Source organism: Haplochromis burtoni, unplaced genomic scaffold (assembly GCF_018398535.1).
Source record: "Haplochromis burtoni strain Fernald_Lab_line unplaced genomic scaffold, NCSU_Asbu1 Contig_2, whole genome shotgun sequence".
NCBI lineage: Eukaryota > Metazoa > Chordata > Actinopteri > Cichliformes > Cichlidae > Haplochromis > Haplochromis burtoni.
The window spans coordinates 5,243,105-5,261,767 of record NW_024582363.1 but is presented as its reverse complement, the minus strand read 5'-3'; the positions used below and the strand labels follow the sequence as shown (position 1 = coordinate 5,261,767).

Here is an 18,663-nt window from a genome sequence, read left to right as displayed (position 1 = left end):
AAAGAAAGAAAGAAAGAAAGAAAGAAAGAAAGAAAGAAAGAAAGAAAGAAAGAAAGAAAGAAAGAAAGAAAGAAAGAAAGAAAGAAAGAAAGAAAGAAGTAAAACAAAAAAACAGTATAATTTCTTATTCGGTACAAGTTCTCACACAGGACTCTGCAGCAAAGCTTCATCCCTAATCCAATAAAATCAGATGAAAGCACCAACGGTAGTACCTCTCCCTGTATGCCTTTCTCCCTACCCCAGTACCTCAACCCTAAAACAAGCCCCACTGACAGAATGGAAAATAGGCCCTGCTACTGCACATTAAAATACTTTTATAGCTATTCAGCCCACCACGAGCATAACCAAAAACCGCAGCTGCAGAATTCCTGTAGCCCAACATATGGCAAGGCACTATGCACTGCTCATCAAAAAAAGCACCGCTAGTGAAATATTTATTTATTTAAGTGTTATTGCATAATGAAGGCCGTGACCACTATGCACACCTAAGTGGACATCAACTTGATGTGATTATCTTTCATTTTGCTATATGTTATGTGAATAAGAGACAACACATGACACACCACTTACCAGTTTCAGGACAAAAGCCATACGTTTTGTCGCGGTCATAATCCTCAGTAGTGGCACACCAGCGGTAACCATCATCTCTGCCCTGAGTGGTGCATCCATCATACTTTTCCCCCTGAAAGTTGAAGGGGAATTTACATGGAGCCCCTTCTGCATTTCCACCCAGGGTGAAAAGTACTGCAAATCACAAACCAAATGAAGTTACAGATGGCCTAATAAATTTAAAAACAGTATTTGTTTTTACATTCTTCTAACTAAAATAAGAAATTCAATTGTAATACAAAACCCTTGATCACTAAGTAGTGATATAACACAAGGGAACACAATAAACTTGAATTCATAAAATAGGTACATTGGAACTGTTTGTTTTTTTTTTTTACTTCAAAACTAAAGTTTAACAAAATAGAAAACTCCAGTGCAAACAGGCCTTACTCGTGTTTTTATCACATAAAATGACTTTGAACATGTGTATTTTGGCAGTTAGTTGTAATAGCATCTGATCATGTTAGTACCATGGACAGCAACATAACAGAGATAAACAAAATGTTTGACAAAGCCTCATGTTGTAAAGTGAGGCAGTAACTTGGAGAAGAAATGTTCCATAATTCACTCCAAATAAAACAAATTAAAAAAAAAAAAAAAGCATTTTCCTGGCCAACCTACTTTCTTCATGTTCAAAAACAACAGAACAGCTTTGAGTATAGCTATGATGTGATATTAAGTATTGCTTTACCAGTACTGAAAGACTAATTAAATGTTTTGTCTGGTTCAATAAGATCCAAGTAGGGCACATCACGCCTAAGGTCATGTGGGGCCACAAAAATCACAAGTTTCAAAAGCAAAATGTGCAAACAGACATCACAGCTGTATGTCAAACATATAGTATATGCTTTAACAAAAAAGGGACCCACTGGGTAAGCTTACATTCATGAGGGCAGAAGCCATATTTGCCATCTTCATCAAAGTTGTAAGTGGTGGAACACCATAGGAAACCGTCATCACGACCCTGAGCTGTGCAGCTGTTGTACTCAGTGCCCATGAACAGGAAAGGGAATTTACAAAACTCGCCATCAGCATTGCCAAATTTCACCTTCACCACTGTAAAACAAAGAATGCATACATAGAAAGGGGTGAAGATATATGAATATTTGCTCTATGGTGTTTGATTTCATATGATGGTTTTTCAATTCACTATAAAACTTTGTAGCATTAGTTTCACACATGTTTAGAAGGTAACTTTTGTTACAATAATAGCAAGCAAGCTAACATAACATAGCAAGCTTCAACTTCCTGGAAGTTAAAGCAAATATTGTTGTCTAGAATTTGGAAAGCAGTTTCAAAGTAGGCTTTGAAAAATGTCCAACCAAACTGTATAATGCAGGGTACAAATGATTTGAATGTAACAGTATGAACAACAAACACATATTGAGAAAATAAAAGTTCATCCAAGAGATCCTCATCTGTTCATCTGTTTAAGACTAGCACCAAGAGAAATGGAAAATAGGTTTATAGATTATTTCCACACAAATTAAATATCCAGACATAAGGATGTTAAAAAGGGGAAGTACTTGGGAGTAAAACTATCTGGGTCAATGGATGCAAATACAAATATGTGCAATAGAGATTTTTTTTTTAAATTTAGCTTCCAGATGGCTGTAGTTTGATATGATGTCAGGTGCCAGAAAAAGATGCTTGGAAAATAGCATCTGAAAGTTATATTAGTTTCTACAATTTCAAATTCTCACCTGACAAAGTTTTAAATTAACTTTACATAACAGTCTAAGCAAAAAAATGAAGAACTAAATAAATTACCGTAAGAAATCATCACTGGTGGTTTTGCTGCATACACTTTTTGTAACTAGCATTCTTGCATTACCTTGCCCCTCTCCAAGTGTCCACTGCTCATCATCATCAAAGTGAGAGTCTCCACCAATTCCTGGGCCTGGAGCAAAGGCATGAGCCAGGAGGCCATCCTTGCCATCAAAGGGGTAACCATCTCCATGCTCTATTGATGACATCATTAACCAATCAAAACATGTATACTGACTGCTTAAGACATGATGTGACATTTGTCCATGTATTCAAAGATTTCTGTTTCTGAAACAACAATTCCATGTCTTCTTCAGCGGCCGATTTTCAGTTGTGTTTCCCTATAATTACTAGATTCTTTCTGAATATAGTCAGCTGTGACCAGACAGAATGCGGGTAAATATCAAGTGGTTATTTTAGCTGGAATGTTTGGAATGAACTGGGTTAATACCATAATCCCCACTGTCTTTAAAGAATTCCTAAAATACAGGATGGCGGGATGTAGAGTCACTTTGAAAAGAATGTTACTTTAAGAAGATGTATGTTTTTGCTCCTTCAGCATTAGTCTAGAACTCGGTGAGCTTCTGTTTAAATATTGACTTGTGCTAATTATTATAGGAACATTCTTAGAATTTTATCCTGCGGTACAATCTCTTTATTCTATTACAAAGATGTGGCAGATCCAATAAAAGGAGGATTTTGAGGGCTTACAATTGTATTATTATAAAACAAACTGATACATTTCTTTATTAATTGTGATTCTCGTAAACCCACCTGAGTACAGATGTACAATAGTTTTCAAATAACAAATGGAATATCTATATAGTGTGATGTTTATACACATAGTATACCATTGCGGCCAAAATTAATCATGATGTCAGCTTCTCCATCCATGATGCGAGTAAAAGTGAGTGGCGTGACATCACTCCATACTTTGAAGGCCCTGAAGAAAGCATCATTTATGACTTCTTCATCCAGATCGGGAGTGTAACCCAGGATTCTACAAATCGAGTAGAACAAAAAAAACAAGCATGACTTGAATTGTCCAATCAGGACAATCTGTGAGTGTTGCAAATTCTCCTTTCATTACTAAAGATCATGGAAAATAAAGAGGCCAATATGAGTAATCTGTAAAAGCACCTCCTGAAACAATGTTCAGCCGCAAACCCATTTGTATGCCTGTCTACACAGTCCTTTTCCTGAAAACAGTCTAAGATCTCATAGTTGTTATTGTCTTTGGCTTCCAGTCTTTCTTATAAACACACAGACAGAGAGGCTGGAATGATCAGAACATGCAAAACCACTGATATAAATAAACTACATCCACATCATAGTAAACCTCAAACAGAATGAAAACAAAGGACCTGACACATACTGTGTAGGAATGCTGGTGTTAGCGAGACATAAAGATGCAAGCACTTCAAGACTGTGTGGATGGGGGTAGTGTGGAATGGAGGCTGTGGAGAGGGTGGGGTCGGTTTTAGAGGGTTAGACAGGGGCAAATATGTCTCAGTACAACAACTTTGATTTATGGGCAATTGTTAAAGCAACAGATTTTTAAAATAGTGCTGTGCAGTAAACGGTTTCCTAAAGTGCAGCATGCCAAGTAACTCAAAAACTATTAAATCACACCCAGTGGTAATGCCATAACCATTTTGCAGGCAAAGCTGATTAAAACCTCCGCAATTGTTTGAGAACTAATTTGGAGTCACAGTGGATTGGCACTCACTCCCATTATAGCATAATCCATAGCCTCTCTAATCATGTGTGTTATTGTTAATTCTCTGACCTGTAGGTGACGTCCTTGTTCTGCCATTTGGGTTTTCTGTGGAAGAAGTTATAATTGGCCACATCTGGGACACCGCAGCGGGGTTTTTTCATGATCTCTACAGTTTTGGCATCAATCTCTCCAGTTTCTTGCAGAGAAAAAAACTTTTGCATTTTCTTCAGGGTATCCTTGAGCACCATAAGATTACATCTGTCTTGTGGGCATCCATAAAACTTGTTTAGATAATGCTAAAGTTTGGATAAAAACATAAAATAATAGGTTAGCGTTCTTATGGTATCTTTATATAAAATTAGAGCAATAAGAAATAAATAATGTGAAAACTACTCCTGTTCATTTCTGGTACTCCAGGGGTAAAAACAGTTCATTGCTGCCTGACCTACTTAGACATATCCTGAGGAAGGAAGAAAAAAAAAAGACAGAAACTTACCAAAGCAACTTCTTTGTCTGTTCTGGGGGTATCGTCTCCAGGAAACCTGATAATAGGAGAAGGACGAGCATTTACTGTTTGGAACACGATGAACTGAAGCAAAAACAATTTGAGAAGACTCCGACGACAACTGAATATCGTCGGAAAGCCCATTTTCTCTGGTTAACAGTATATCTTGTGCGGTAAGTGCCGTTCGCAGTCCTTTCAGCCCGTCAGCTTGTGTTGCTTCTGCTCCTCAGCAGGATTTTTTTTTCTCCTTAACGGGACATCCTGCACCTCGGGTCTGCGAACTTTCTTAGTTCTGCTTGCACATGCACTTTTCCCCCGACGCCTTCTGCGCAGTCTCCAGGTTGGGAAAGAAATGGGGACGAACCAGCAAATCAAATGCTGAATGATTCACCGACTACAGTTCTTAGTCACTCGCTTTTACCAGAAAACGTCTACAAACAAATAAAAAATGTTCTTTTTTTTATTGTTTCTTTTATCTTTTTTTAAAAGAGTAGGATAATCATCTAGAGGCGAAATTAACCAATTTTGGGCCAAGCTGACCAATTAAACCAATGAAGACCTGCTTTTTAAGTGTGTATTTCTTAAATTAATATGTGCAGATTCCAAGATAAACTATAACCTGAATGCCAAGAGGTTTCAGCATGTTGTTTGACTTTTTTGTTTGTTTGGGAATGATCTTTATGATTTTTCTTTCCAGACTTAAAATCACCTATTTGTTTACTAAAGTAAGTTCTGCCAACCAATTCAGCCAATAACTTTATAACTGGTAGAAGTGGGCGACTTTTTTGGTACTTTTTTGCACTGTTCACTGCTGTCTGAGAGCACCACCACACCTCCCTTCTAACTTTCTGACTTCCAGCGACCGATTTTCTATCCCTATTCATGAATTTCTAAATAATCATTAGCGATGCGGTGGGTAGGGGGAAAGGGAGGAAATCATTATACTGGATTAATTTGGAATTCATTGACGCAAAGCTGCTGAGCGTCACCACACAATATATTACCTTGCCAGGAGAGAAAAACAGCGACACCCAGTTGCAGAAAGGCCAGAAGTTATTCAAAGTGGTAGATTGACATCTACTGGTAGGATGCGAAACTGGTCTCAATATTTGGAAGCTAGAAAGAGCCAAGTGAACCATATGTATTCTACCCATGAAAACTAATAAGGGTGAGAGTGTGTGTGTGTGCCGGGGAGGGGGGGAGATTTGCTAATGCTGACTTATCCCAGTATACATGTTATAGAAAATAAAAACACGGTAAAAAAACAAAACCAAAAAAAAAAAAAAAAAACCCAATAAATAAATACACTGCTGCTTACCATGAGTGGACTTCAAACCTCATGAGACATTTTACTTAACGACAGCAATCTGCAGATGAAAGATGTATATAATACCAGGCCTTGTGTATATATACATCAGTGTAACTTTGTGCTGAAATAAATCTGGGTAAATTCCCAGATGATTAAACATTATACTATTTTGCAGGTAATACCTGAAATTTATTGGGAGGATTATATTGGTTGGGTCTAATTATTGGGGGGGTCATAACCTCCCTAAACCCCCTGGAAATCACGCCCCTGGATAAATAAAGGTTTACAAAATATTTCTTGTGCAGTGGAAAATGTATCCTTTACAATGTTTCTTATGTAGTTTGGTGTATAACACTTTGCTTCCCAAAGCCAACAGTTATAAACTATAATGAACACTAAGTGAACTAACCTACTTTAACTATTGAATAGTAACAGTGGTGATTGGTGCCCTCTAGTGGTTCACATATAACAAGTACCTGGTCTGTTTTGTGGCCCTTGGAGCCAGTGTTCTTTCCTGATTTGTAATCTACAGCACAGATTTAGGATTTACTCTAACTCTCTTTGACATCTCTTTGTTTCCGCTCTCATACTGGATTACTCTGAACAGCATATGAGAGCAGACTCTTTAATAGAGAGAGCTGAAGGACTTTTTTTGCAAAGAGATCTGACAGATGGATAGCTCACAAACAGGATTTTGTGGTATATCTAGCAAAGCAATTTCCCTTCCCTTTAGCCAGAGTACAGTTAATTTTTCATAGCCAGGGCTGCTGTTGGTGGTTGCAGAGTGAATTTAACATCCATTTGCCAACAATATCCAGGACCTGTCACTTTGGAGCATGAGCTTTATTTCATGCACTGATACATGCTGCCATCTCCTCTAACTGACACACTGGCAGTGATCTCTCGCAGAGCCGGGGAACAGAATGGCTACCTATTAAATGTACATGGGCCTGCCTCTCCAAATAGAAAATGCTGGTATGTGAAAAGTTGAGCCACAGCTACAGTAATTGAATGCCTTTGTGCATATGAATGCAATTTTGTCGGCAAAAGTGGCATAAAGAGATGGAGATGATAAGGTTTGATTTGCATGTAAATTGTTTTTCTCTCTCCCTCATTCTCTGCTGGATGCTTAAGCCTTTTCTAGATTTAAGCACCGCATATGTGTGTTTTGATGAAATGGAGTTGTTTTTATTTAAAGTGGGTATCTTGTTGCAGTTGATTGCAAGTGCATCTGTCCCATTTGTATTTGTTTGTGGCTGAGACAACTGATTTAACCATAATCACATTGGTAGGGCTTGCTTTACACTAACACAGATGATTTGTACTTCATTGTTTATATATATGTGTGTGTGTGTGTGTTTTCTGTCTTTCTAGCAATCTAATGCAAAACCGTAATATGCTTGTGCTGGTCCTACACCATACAAACTCATGCAATTAATTATGAGTATGAGCAGCCTTCTCCAACGTGCCAGTGAGGCCTCCTCTTGCTTCTGGGAATGGGACACTCTGGACATGAAGGCCAGTCAAATCATGGCTCTCCAGCTGGCTTTGGATCTTCAGCCCCACTGATTGACCCCCGTCCAGCTGAACAGACCGCAGACCTGGATGTCACCCTGGTCCTCTGGCTCTTGCAAGGACCCAGACAGATTCTCTGATGGGTCATCAAACCAAACTGCCTGTATGGCTGGCTAGCACCAAGGTCATGAATGACAAATATCACAGTCCCACTGCTCTCCTCTCACTCTAACTCAGAGCCACTCAAAGTGTTTGAGCGAGTTGTAATGTTTGGTACTTTTTGGTCCGGACTCGAATGCACGGTGTGTAGTTAATAATGACACTGAGTGGTTTAGAATCAGTCCATTGGCATTGTTTGTTTTATGTGTTTTGCAGGGGTAATTAAGAAATGGTTGCTGAGTAAATGAAAACAGCAGTAGCCCTGTCAATAAATCTGTTTCAAGATAACTTAATTTGGCTAAGCGCTGTGTTACAGAATACTGCGACACATATCACTTGGTTTGAAACATTCTGATGATGAATTATTGAGCATAAATCCATTATCTTGAACATATTTTATTTATGAAAGCACCAAGACACTGGAGGACTTTAACACTGCGGGGTAATTATTGTTCCACATTGTGTCACCGCTCTTCTCTCAGATGCAACTGCCAGCGCAAACTGCAATGAATCAAAGAATTGCGACTTTTGATTGGCATTTTGTGTGTGCACAAGGCCCAAAGCGACATTAGCTGAATTGCTTTATTTAATGCTTTCTCCCTCATTCTGTCTCTCTTTTAGCACGCCTTGTAAACACTGATGCAATAATGCATTCCATTATACAGCGGAGAGGAGATGAGTGTCTCGCGTGGCTCTTCTCCATCTCAATAATAGGTCAACAGCTGTATTTAAAAAATTAATCACATTCTTGGCAGTTGCAAAGGTTAGCCGCAACGCTCTGAGATGCAATATTGGAAGCTCAGATCAGCAGCAAATCTCTGCGGAGATGAGGAAGAGTTGCCTTTGATGAGTACAGCATGTAAATGATTTGTGTGTGTTTATGGGACACGGGGCTGGCCCTGCCTCACTCCAAGACAGCAGCGTCTGCACCACTCTGTGGCAGAAACTGGCAACAGCAGATGGAAACAAGCAAGTGAAGAGATGGCTGACGGTGCCACAACACTTCACAATTTGTTCTCTCTTTTGCAGCAGAAAAGCTATCTCTGTAGCTTAATATCTATATGTTAACAAGTACATATAAATTATGTCTATCTATAGTATATATAAAAGTTTAGGTTCTAAGTTTCAAATAACAAACCTTAGACCAACTAAAAAACTTGTTTCTTGGGCTTGACCTTGATCCAGTGTGATTTTTTAAGAAATTCAAATATTGATGCCTCGCCTACATCAAAGACAAATTACTCTCAAAGATATCGTGAGGTACAAGGACATGCATATGAAATATAAATGTCTACCTTGGATTGCTTTTAGTTATTCTAAAATATTCACCGTGGTATTTTGGAGCGCCGTGCCGATTGCTTGTTGTGCGCAGGCTGACATTTGGGGATGAATTTTTCAGTAAGGATCTGATTTGGCCGTCACAGTAAATGGATAGCCTTGAAAAGTCAGGAACATTGCTACCTGGATTGTTGGATGAAAATGAAATAGTGCATGATGCAAGTAACTGAAAGGAGTGTTGAAATGCTGCCATCTGTCTGGTGCTCTTGACAGTTCTGAGAGCTGTGCGGCACATTAGCTATTATGTAGTTTGCAAATGTCAGCTTTGGAAGCTTCTGCCTCTCTTAACATATAAATTAGTAAACGCTTTAGACAATTATAACTTTACTACGGGATTCCAGCCTCCAGAAACCATTTACCTGTGAATATTTCTGCCTATAATTCGAGTTGATAGATGAACACCACTTTTTATGCAAATGGTGATTTTTTTCTTTCCCTTGGAGTATAATTAGGAATGGAAAAAAAACAATCCTATGTTAAGTAATTGTCCATTAGAACAAAATGAAAATAGTGTTTCCAAAACAACATTGCCCCTTTGGGAAATCAATTACTTCCTTTAACTCATTAAAGAAAGAATGCCACGAGGCCTGGCAACATCTTTCCTGGTTTCTGAGCATCTTTTTAGTGTATTGAATTGTCACACTGTATCATTAATTGCCAAACAAGAACAGATTCGGTTTAATATTTTGCTTTACTGGGGAAATTTGACAGGAAAGTTGACAGGCCTTTATTTCAAGAAAGTGCAGTATGCTCTGGTAAGCAGCTTTAATCTAATTAGATGGCACACACAAAAACAGAGTGTTTGAATTTAATTTGATGTGTATCTTGCAGCATGCTTCAACAACTGGACTTAATTTAACTTTTTTTTTTTTTTTTGCTTTTTGTTTCTCCAAATTCAGTCATCAGTCACATGTAAAGCCGAAATAAATCCGAACAGTTAACTCACCAAACCTGCTTCCTGGAAGATAAGCGTAATTCCTTTAAAGCTCAATGGGTCACACATTATTATTGTTTGGCTGTACCATCGCAAATTCCAGACAAAACTGAATTTCCTTTTCTGTGTCAATAACAAACCCAATGTCACCTCTGAAGTCAGGGGGGTGCGTGATTTGATTAAGGTTTTTTTGTGCTTTTCCAGTTTGACCTCTCTCACCTTGTTAGGAAGAAAAGGTTGAAGTACTCTTTTCCCCTCTGGCAAGTACAAAAAAAGCTGAGTATCCTGTATGAACACAGTTTAACAAATACAGCTTTTTTTAAATGTATGGTTTTAGGTGTGTGCACTTTTGACAGATATCTGTAGATGTAGATGGTCAATACGTTCATTTTTAAAAGGCAAAAGATGTTGAAAGCCTGAGCGTTTTCTGTTATAAGGTGAGTCAGTTTCTGATGTTATCCTTGACATAATTTGGATTTAATATGAGTATTTCAAAAGGCCTTTTCTATCCTGACATTAGATTCCATATCTATCAACAGGGATGGCTTGTTTTACCATAAGGCCAGAGTGTAGCATGTATTGCATGAAAACAGCTTTGTTCTGAGATGTAGCTGTAGACTTGGGTGGATGTATGAGTCAGTGTTCCACCCGTGGAAGTCATGCCTCCTTCTATTGCTGCTACCTGTGATCTGAGTCACTTTTAGGACTGCGTCTGCAACCCACAGCCCCCCTGTGTTTTAACTACAGGATAGCATGCAAAGCACCATGTTTGTAGGATATTGAAAAAGACCTTTGACAGGAAGTGGAGCCCCACTGACCATTGGGGATCTGTGACCGTGGTTCTCTAAACTGGCATATCATATTTCTGTCTATATCCTCTTAAACAACAAACTCAGTAGTGTAATAACTAAAATCTCCACAGGCAATTTATTTATTTATTTTTTCACAACAACAACAACAACAAATTAGCAGCAGAAATCCAGTAATTCCTCAGTATATCCTGAGTACATTGTGTTTGCAGCAATGAAATGTAAGTACAAATTAATCATGCAAACCAGAAAGATGGCTTGCAATCAATTTATATAATACTCCCACATAAAAGATTTTTATTACAGGAAATCTTGGTAAGATTATTTGGCCTATAAAGAAATTAACTTTGTCTCTATGCTAAGTATACCAATGCATCAAGCCATTATCTCTGTTATAGATTAATCTTATTTGATATTACACAAGACAAATGTATTCATATGGCATATTTTTCTAATTTTTTCTTTCTGACCATCTGTGTGTGTTACATCTTACCGAGATTAATCTGCTGATCCTAGTGTGATAGAGGGCAGGTGGGTTTTTTTCTTTCTTCTTTTTTCCCTAATGCACAATAGTAAGTAAGAGCTGATATATATATATAAAAAAACATAATCCACAACATTATATATTACACATTATATTTCTGATATTTGCAATTTCTTAGAGACAGTAATGTTCACATCTGGGCATAGTGAGACCTTATTTCACTTCTCTGTATTTCATTTGTTCATGTGAATATGAGCATTGAGACTACGCAAAAATGGATAGACTGTGACCAGAAAGTTGATATGTCAATATCAGTGCAATATGAATTAGTACTTTCTGTTCATGGATCAGTATACTTAGTTTTCCTTGATTCCTTTGATGCAATTCTCACATTAATGTCGTTCTAATCACTCAGTAGTCAGAATACTCAAAACAGTTAAGATATTTTTCCTAACAAAAGCTCCTAAAAAAGACTTTGTGCAAAAGTCTTTATTCACATATGTCAAAACACACAAAGTCAGTCAATCACTTGAACTCTGAACCAATGAATAAAAACCTTTTAACCACGGTTTTAAGACTTTGACACCAAGTGGTTATAAGGTTTTATCAAAACCTTTCTGATTTGGAAAGAGAACTGAAAAATGTAGGCCTAATGTAGGGTAAAACATGTACAGACGCAGAAATGGAAGATTATTTGAAACAATACAAAATTGCTGGAATCCAGAAAAGGCCAATGATACATGTGAAACTGCTGCACAAAATAGACAAAGCCACCCCGCTGGGGATCGCTCCTGTCAGCTAAGAACAGGAAACTGAGGCCACAATTCATACAGAAAAGCAAAATGATACATGTGTAACTATGTGATACTATCTCCTTTTTCTTTCAGCTGCTCCCTTTAGGTGTCGCTACAGCGCGTCAGCCTCCATCTCACCCTATCCCTAACTCTTCTGTCACACCAACACTCTTCATGTCTTCCATCACTACGTCTGTGAACTTTTTCTGTAGTCTTGCTCTTTTCCCCCTGGCAGCTCCATCTTCAACAGCCTTTGTACAACATCCCTCCTCTGCACATATCCAAACCATCTCAGCCTTGTCTCGCTAACTTTGTCTTCAAACTGCTCAACCTGAGCTGTCACTTTGATATGATTTCTAATGTTTTTCTAATTTCTGATGCTATCCCTCCTGGTCACTCTTGGTGAAAATCTAAGCAGCTTTAGTTCTGTCTTCTCCAGCTTGGTCTTTTGTCTTTTTGTGAATGCCACTGTCCCCAAAGCATAAATTACAGCAGGTCTCACTACTTTCACTCTTCCTGTTATCCTTGTATTGCAAATGACCCTTGTAGTATCAAAAAACGGAGAACAAAAAATATATATAACCTCAGAGCATAGCCTAGACTCCTGTATAGTACAGCACACTTACAACATGGTACAGTTATGATTATGTGTAATTAGCAGTGCCATGACATGTACGTGCGATACAAGGCTGGGAGTATGTGTTTCTATTTCTTTCATCTGAACTTTTGCTTTCAAATAAGTGGCCATTTCACTACTGCCACGGAGCATGTGTGACTGACCTTACTATTTCATACCTACTTGATAACAGTTTTAAATGATTTAACTGAAAACACATATGCAGTGTTGGACAGCATTAAGGTAATTGAAAAGAGCTAATGTGGATGGGGAAATGTGCTCTTAACTACATTAAGAGTGGTGAGAACGATGCTCCTGATGTGAGAACTGCATCAAAGCAACTGAGAAAAACTGTAAATTAGTTAAGTGTAATGACTTAAAGCAGAAAGATGGAAGTTTAAGGCAACTTCTAGATTTATAGGCAAAGATGCTAATTTCACTTACCCTCTTTTTTCAACTCATATGCTTTTGACCAAACTAGCTTGAAGTCAGGCAATGATTTACACCTAGCTCACCATTCAGCTTGTTACAGCCACTGTCTTACATGTGCCCTCCTAAATTCACTTATGTAGAACACTTGTCTTTCCCAAGGCGTTAGACAGGACGAGCGGATACACACACAGATTGCAAACTAGTGTTAATGATCGGCCTGTCAGGGAGAATCTGTATTACTTAATCTTGCAGTCCTGCTGTACATGATCAAAGCAATGCAAATGCAATGCTATATTGATTTCTACAGCATCCCTATTCTCATGCTTATATCACTCCTTTTACTGCTACTCAGTTTCCATTCACATCTCTAATCCCTGGACTGCTGTCATTAAAACGACCTGGAACACCAAAGATGGACTTTTCCATGTTTCTGATTTCTTGTTATTATTGAAGGCAGTTTGTTATCCTAATGTTTTTTTTTAATGCATGTGATGATATTTGCTTTTTTTTGCGTTTTAATTCTGGAAGAATGATGAGCTAACAATCTCTATAATATATAACATTTGTGCGTAATCAGATTTTTTTTTTCTTTTAAATCTGTATATCTCATTGCAGATTTGAAAGATGTCAATTGAAGATCAGGGGATTAAAGAGGATGCAGAGCTGTAGCAGATGTTTTTTCTATGATGTGTCCTATATGCCAGTCCCATCACAATATCCATTGACATATCTAATTTATCATGAAAAAGAAAGAAAGAAAGAATATGCAATTACAGTCAAATAATGCTAATGATGCAGTTTTGGTCAAGAAAATTTAATTTGGTTACATTTCACTGTTACTACTGCTTGACAGCACTGAAACCAATTTAAGGTCCTATTCTTGATATGTGATCAGCCTGTGTAAACTCTCTGTCACAGTGAGACATGGTGATTAGGACAGCCGGTGGGAAATGAAAATGAATTCCTTCAGCTCTGGAGAGGCATTGTATGGAATTTTCACAGGTCACGCTCCAGGCGCTTTGTGTTTGCAAAGTAATTCATCCAACACATTATACCACTAATGATATATATCAAGAATTATGAATTGGGATGTTTCCTCATACTAGACTTTGAATGATATTTAGGTAAAAGACCAAAGGATAATTTTCCCTTTTAAAATTTACCACATGCTGTTGTTGTATACTTGAAATTCAGTCTTTGCTTTGCATGGCATAGAGAGGTATAGTGTAGACTTGGCAGCTGCCATTCTTATAAAACATGGTGAACTTAAACAGCTGTGTTTTTTATGTGGTCTTTGAGTTTTTTGTTTACATATTGCAATTTACAATCTTTTAAAAACTGGTTTAAAAATTTCTAATAAGATATGGAAAAATATTAAATCCTTCTAAAACCAACAAAAAACCCCATGAATATTACCATAAGTATCACTATCATTAGTCTGATATGGTAAAGTTGTTTGCAGAAGGACGCTTGCTTGCCTCTCAAGCAGATATGCAGCAACACTGCAGTTCATTTATAATTAAGTGTATAGCTTTTTGGCCACCAAGTCACAAATCACCCGATAGATAGAGCCCTGCTGTGGCTGAAAGTACTGCAAAGACAATAAATCAAAAATATTTTAACTTGCCAGAAAACCAAAACAGCCAAATAACTTAAATCACTTTAGCAGTTATGGGGTTGGGTAACAATTGATCGCTATTAGGAACTTCTTCAAAAGTTTTCCAAATACTAATTTAAAAAATGACAGATGTGTGCAAACAAAACTAAAACTCGCAAATAATAGAAAAGTTTAGGTTGCACAGCATTTACCATTTATGTCTTAAAGTCAGGTTTATTTCATTCTCTTTACTGCTGGTGGGGAAATTAGATTAATTCTCTTTAAAAGAGAACAAATTTATTTTATCAGAGGTTTCAAGCAAAACAGAAGAGAATAATGCAGCACAAGGTATTATGGAATATTGTTCTTTATTGGACCTGTGTGACTAGAGGCCTGGAATTTTCAGAACAGTTATCTACTCTACTAACACTCAAACAGTGGCTGTACTATAGTGTGTGGATGGCACCCTTCAGTTTTCTAATTGATGACCACTGGGTACAGTCTGACGGAAACAGTGTGCTGGAAAATACACAAGAGGAAACCACTGCCAAGACAGATTTTCTATCAAATTGCTCTTTGAACTTCAAGCTTGAGAGATGCTGACAAACTTAGACTCGGCAAGGCAGCGTAGCACAGCGCCCCTCACCTTCCTTCCTCTATCCAATCTCTAAGACCTTGTGGAATACACAAAGTCAACACTGGAATCTAACGAAAGGAAATATCCTGCTGTTTTTCCTCACAAATGTGCGCAATCTCTGGCACACTGTGATTCAGTCTTAACACTAAATGGAAACAGTGTTGTTTCTTTGCTTTCACGCCACCATCTAGCAGCAAAACAGCATGTCAGACCACTTTCCTCTGGATAATTTCAGAAATGAGAGGCCCATTTCAGCCCTCTGTTTTGCCCCTTTTGCCTGTGCAGCCTGGCCTTCATTAGGCCACCTTATTGGTTGCACATGGTCAAAGTGGACTGTGTGTTATCCACATGCAAGAGGTGCTGAGGAAATTGCTGAGTCTTCCATCACGAGACAGGTCCTAAAGGTGATTTCCTTGGCTTGCTTTGTACGCGTGGCTTGGCGTCAGACCGGTGGCGTGGGGAATAATGGGGCTTAGATAGAGCAGGATCTTAAGCCTAGCAGGTCCACATGCCGAACAGAAAACCGATATCTACATTGGGCCAGAAATGTAACCCCAAGGGATCTCTGATGCCATCCTATGGGAGATTAGCTTTGCCTTGTAGGCTTCCTTTCTTAATTCACTAAACTAATAATATTCTCACAGAGAGAGAGAGAGAGAGAGAAGAAAAAAAACAAGATTACAGTCTGAGACACTGGCTACTGTAAAGATTACATGTGGCGGGGTAATTCACACTTACAGGAATGCAGAGTTTTGGCTTTCACCTTGAAATAGAAGCTAAAAAAGTAGAAACAGGACAAAACTTTTTAGTCACTGTTCCCAATGTTGTTTAAGATTTTATAAAATAATAGATATGTTTACTGAAATATCACCTTTTTGAGTAAAATAAATAAAATTGTATAGTGGTTTGGCACTTGATTGTCGTGTAAAACCAATGCAGTAACCTTCTCTGTTATGATAAGTAACCAATGTTACCAAAGTGTCCATGTAGTGCAAAGTTAGTGGAAAGAATGCACAATAGGTCAGATGTAGATTAGTATGGTTTACATCTTACTGACTGACCTTCTGGTTTACAGTAGTAGTTGCACTGACAGTCCAGTTTTCAGCCGTTCACCTTAGTGTTAAGATTATTTTTTCCCCATTATGTATGCTGATCACATTAACACTTGAAAAAAGCCATACCACAATGCACATAACAAGGCATCTCAAGGCACAGATTTAACCACACATGTACACAGGCTATATTATTATATATTTAGATGTCTTTCTGCGTGTGTGCTCTTGTGCCCTGGGTAAAGATGAAAACTTTTTTTGGACTTGTAACCCCACTTCCCCTGCCGGTAATCACCCTGGAGCCCTGTAATCCCTGGCGCATGCAGATGCCGCCAGGGGAATATTACTGTTCATAATATTAATCTTCTCTCAAATTCCTTTCTGTTACCAAGATGAGGGGCCTCATGCACCATGTTCTTACGGGTATTAAGTGTGCTACAAGAGATTCATCGAGAGGTAGATTCTGACTCGTCAGGGATCAAGCCCAGCCTGAGGTCGTATCGCTGCTTTAAGGAACACCCACGAGCACGCAAAACCCATCTCCATATTCTCATAAACAGCCTGACATGAAAGACGCTGTGCCACAGCAGGGACTCAAATCCACACCCAACCTACATGAATCATGTCAGCCTGATCCAGAGCAGGGTTAAAGCCTCTTTAAGGTGCTGGGTCCCTGGGTGTGATACCTGACTTAGCGGCAGGTAAACCCCCGTGCCACAGAGCTGAGGAGAGTTCATTGTTTCCATCAGCTGATCAAAGGCAATGCACCGCCACCGCACACTTCTAAAACCACAGGAACAGAAATGAATAGGAAGCTGCCAGATGGATTTGAACCACTTTCCCATTCAGCTGCTGTTCATCATCCTGTACCTGGAATTTGGCATTGTAACATTTGTTGTACATAGCTTAGCACCAGGGTGGATTTGTGGCTTTTCAAATTGCCTCAGCACAACAATGCAATCATACTAAGCCTGAGGGAATTTATTATTTAAAAAAATGCAAGGCTAATGACGACAATTACTTTAATTACAGAGTTGCTGTCTTTGAGGTGTGCATACAGATAATATTTAGCTAGTATGAGCTATTAGGCACTCTGATGACCCTTTTCCCAAATGATTAATTTGCTTCCCTCATTTCTATGCTGATGATGTGCATCATCACATGATGATATATTTTTAAGAAGCACACAGGAGTTGAGAAGCCAGTCCTGCATACGAAAGCTTCGTAGTGCACTTTGTGTTGATTAGCAAATGCTTCTCTTTAAACTCTCCCTGTGATGTCTGAGAAGGTGTGGAATTGGATGCAGCCCACTGTGTCACCGGGAGTATTTATGCAATCAAGAAGCAAGCACGCAGAGGTGCGGTGGTGCCAGTGGCGTGTGAAATCTGCAGGCAAGATTGACACTTGGATGACGGATACCTGTAAAATACATTCACGCCTCGGAGAAGGGAGGATTATTTGTCTAGAGTTCTACAAAACACTCAGTGACACTACTGAGGATTCCATCCTCCCCCTACAGTATAAGACAAGAAACTGTCTGAAGCTAGAATGAGTTAAAATGAAGAGAAAGCCTTCCACCACGCCATTGAGATCTTTTTGATGTCTGCGAAATGCACATTCAATTGTAAAGGCAGCGCTGCATGTAAAACTGTTTGCTCAGTTCCCTGAGCAGAACAGTCAAACTGAAAACTTGTAATGGAAAGTCATTCTCTTGAAACACTGAGCCTTTGCATGCCAGGTGTTTATGCACTGCCTTTACAGGAGATTGGATGGAAATCTACATTATTTCTACATTAGGTATCTTGATGGCTGTCCTGTAGAGAAGAGAAAACAAAGATGGAGGACTTTGTAATGCAGCATATTGATCAGTGTTAGCTGTGTTTCTGTATCGTTCTCCTGTCAGTGTTGTTGGGTGTTATGACCCTCAGCTTCCCTCTACAGGATAATTAGTCGCCATAAACTGTTCTAAGGTCACCTTGCGATGGGCTGGCTATCCCTGTGGAGGTGACACTGTCAGAGTGTTACCTGGCAAATGCAGACTCGTATCTTAACCTTGACCAAAGAAAATGTATTTTCTAGTATTTAAAGATTTCCAATGAGGTCTGAGGCTATAAGGCCTCTGGGATTTTGCAATCCAACCCCCCCTTCCACCCTGCTTATAGTGCTGCCTGCCCTGTTAACTATCAGTATAAATGCAGACCACCAGCCATGCATTAAGTGCATAATTATTCCATTTCCAAGATAAATCTGGTGTATAGTGTCATATCCATCACTGCTGTCACATCGTACATGGAGAGTAGGGCACTAAATGAAAGTCTTTTTTGCTCATATGCACTTCTATATAGTCATCAATTTTGAGCAGTCTATTCATTGTTTGGTGTGACAG

The 18,663-nt window shown here is 38.6% G+C and overlaps 1 protein-coding gene across 1 annotated transcript in view; it reads right to left on the bottom strand.

The window, feature by feature from the left end:
- Window positions 1–4,947, bottom strand: part of mmp2 (matrix metallopeptidase 2) — a 14,080-nt gene extending 9,133 nt beyond the window's left edge. The window contains exons 1-6 of the mRNA XM_005912944.2: window positions 4,593–4,947; window positions 4,166–4,392; window positions 3,228–3,376; window positions 2,444–2,572; window positions 1,492–1,665; window positions 571–744 (exon numbers count right to left, since the gene is read on the bottom strand). Of these exons, the coding sequence (XP_005913006.1) occupies window positions 571–744; window positions 1,492–1,665; window positions 2,444–2,572; window positions 3,228–3,376; window positions 4,166–4,392; window positions 4,593–4,745 (1,006 nt within the window). The 5' untranslated portion in view covers window positions 4,746–4,947. The remainder of the gene's footprint in view (window positions 1–570; window positions 745–1,491; window positions 1,666–2,443; window positions 2,573–3,227; window positions 3,377–4,165; window positions 4,393–4,592) is intronic.
- Window positions 4,948–18,663: the final 13,716 nt, after the last annotated feature.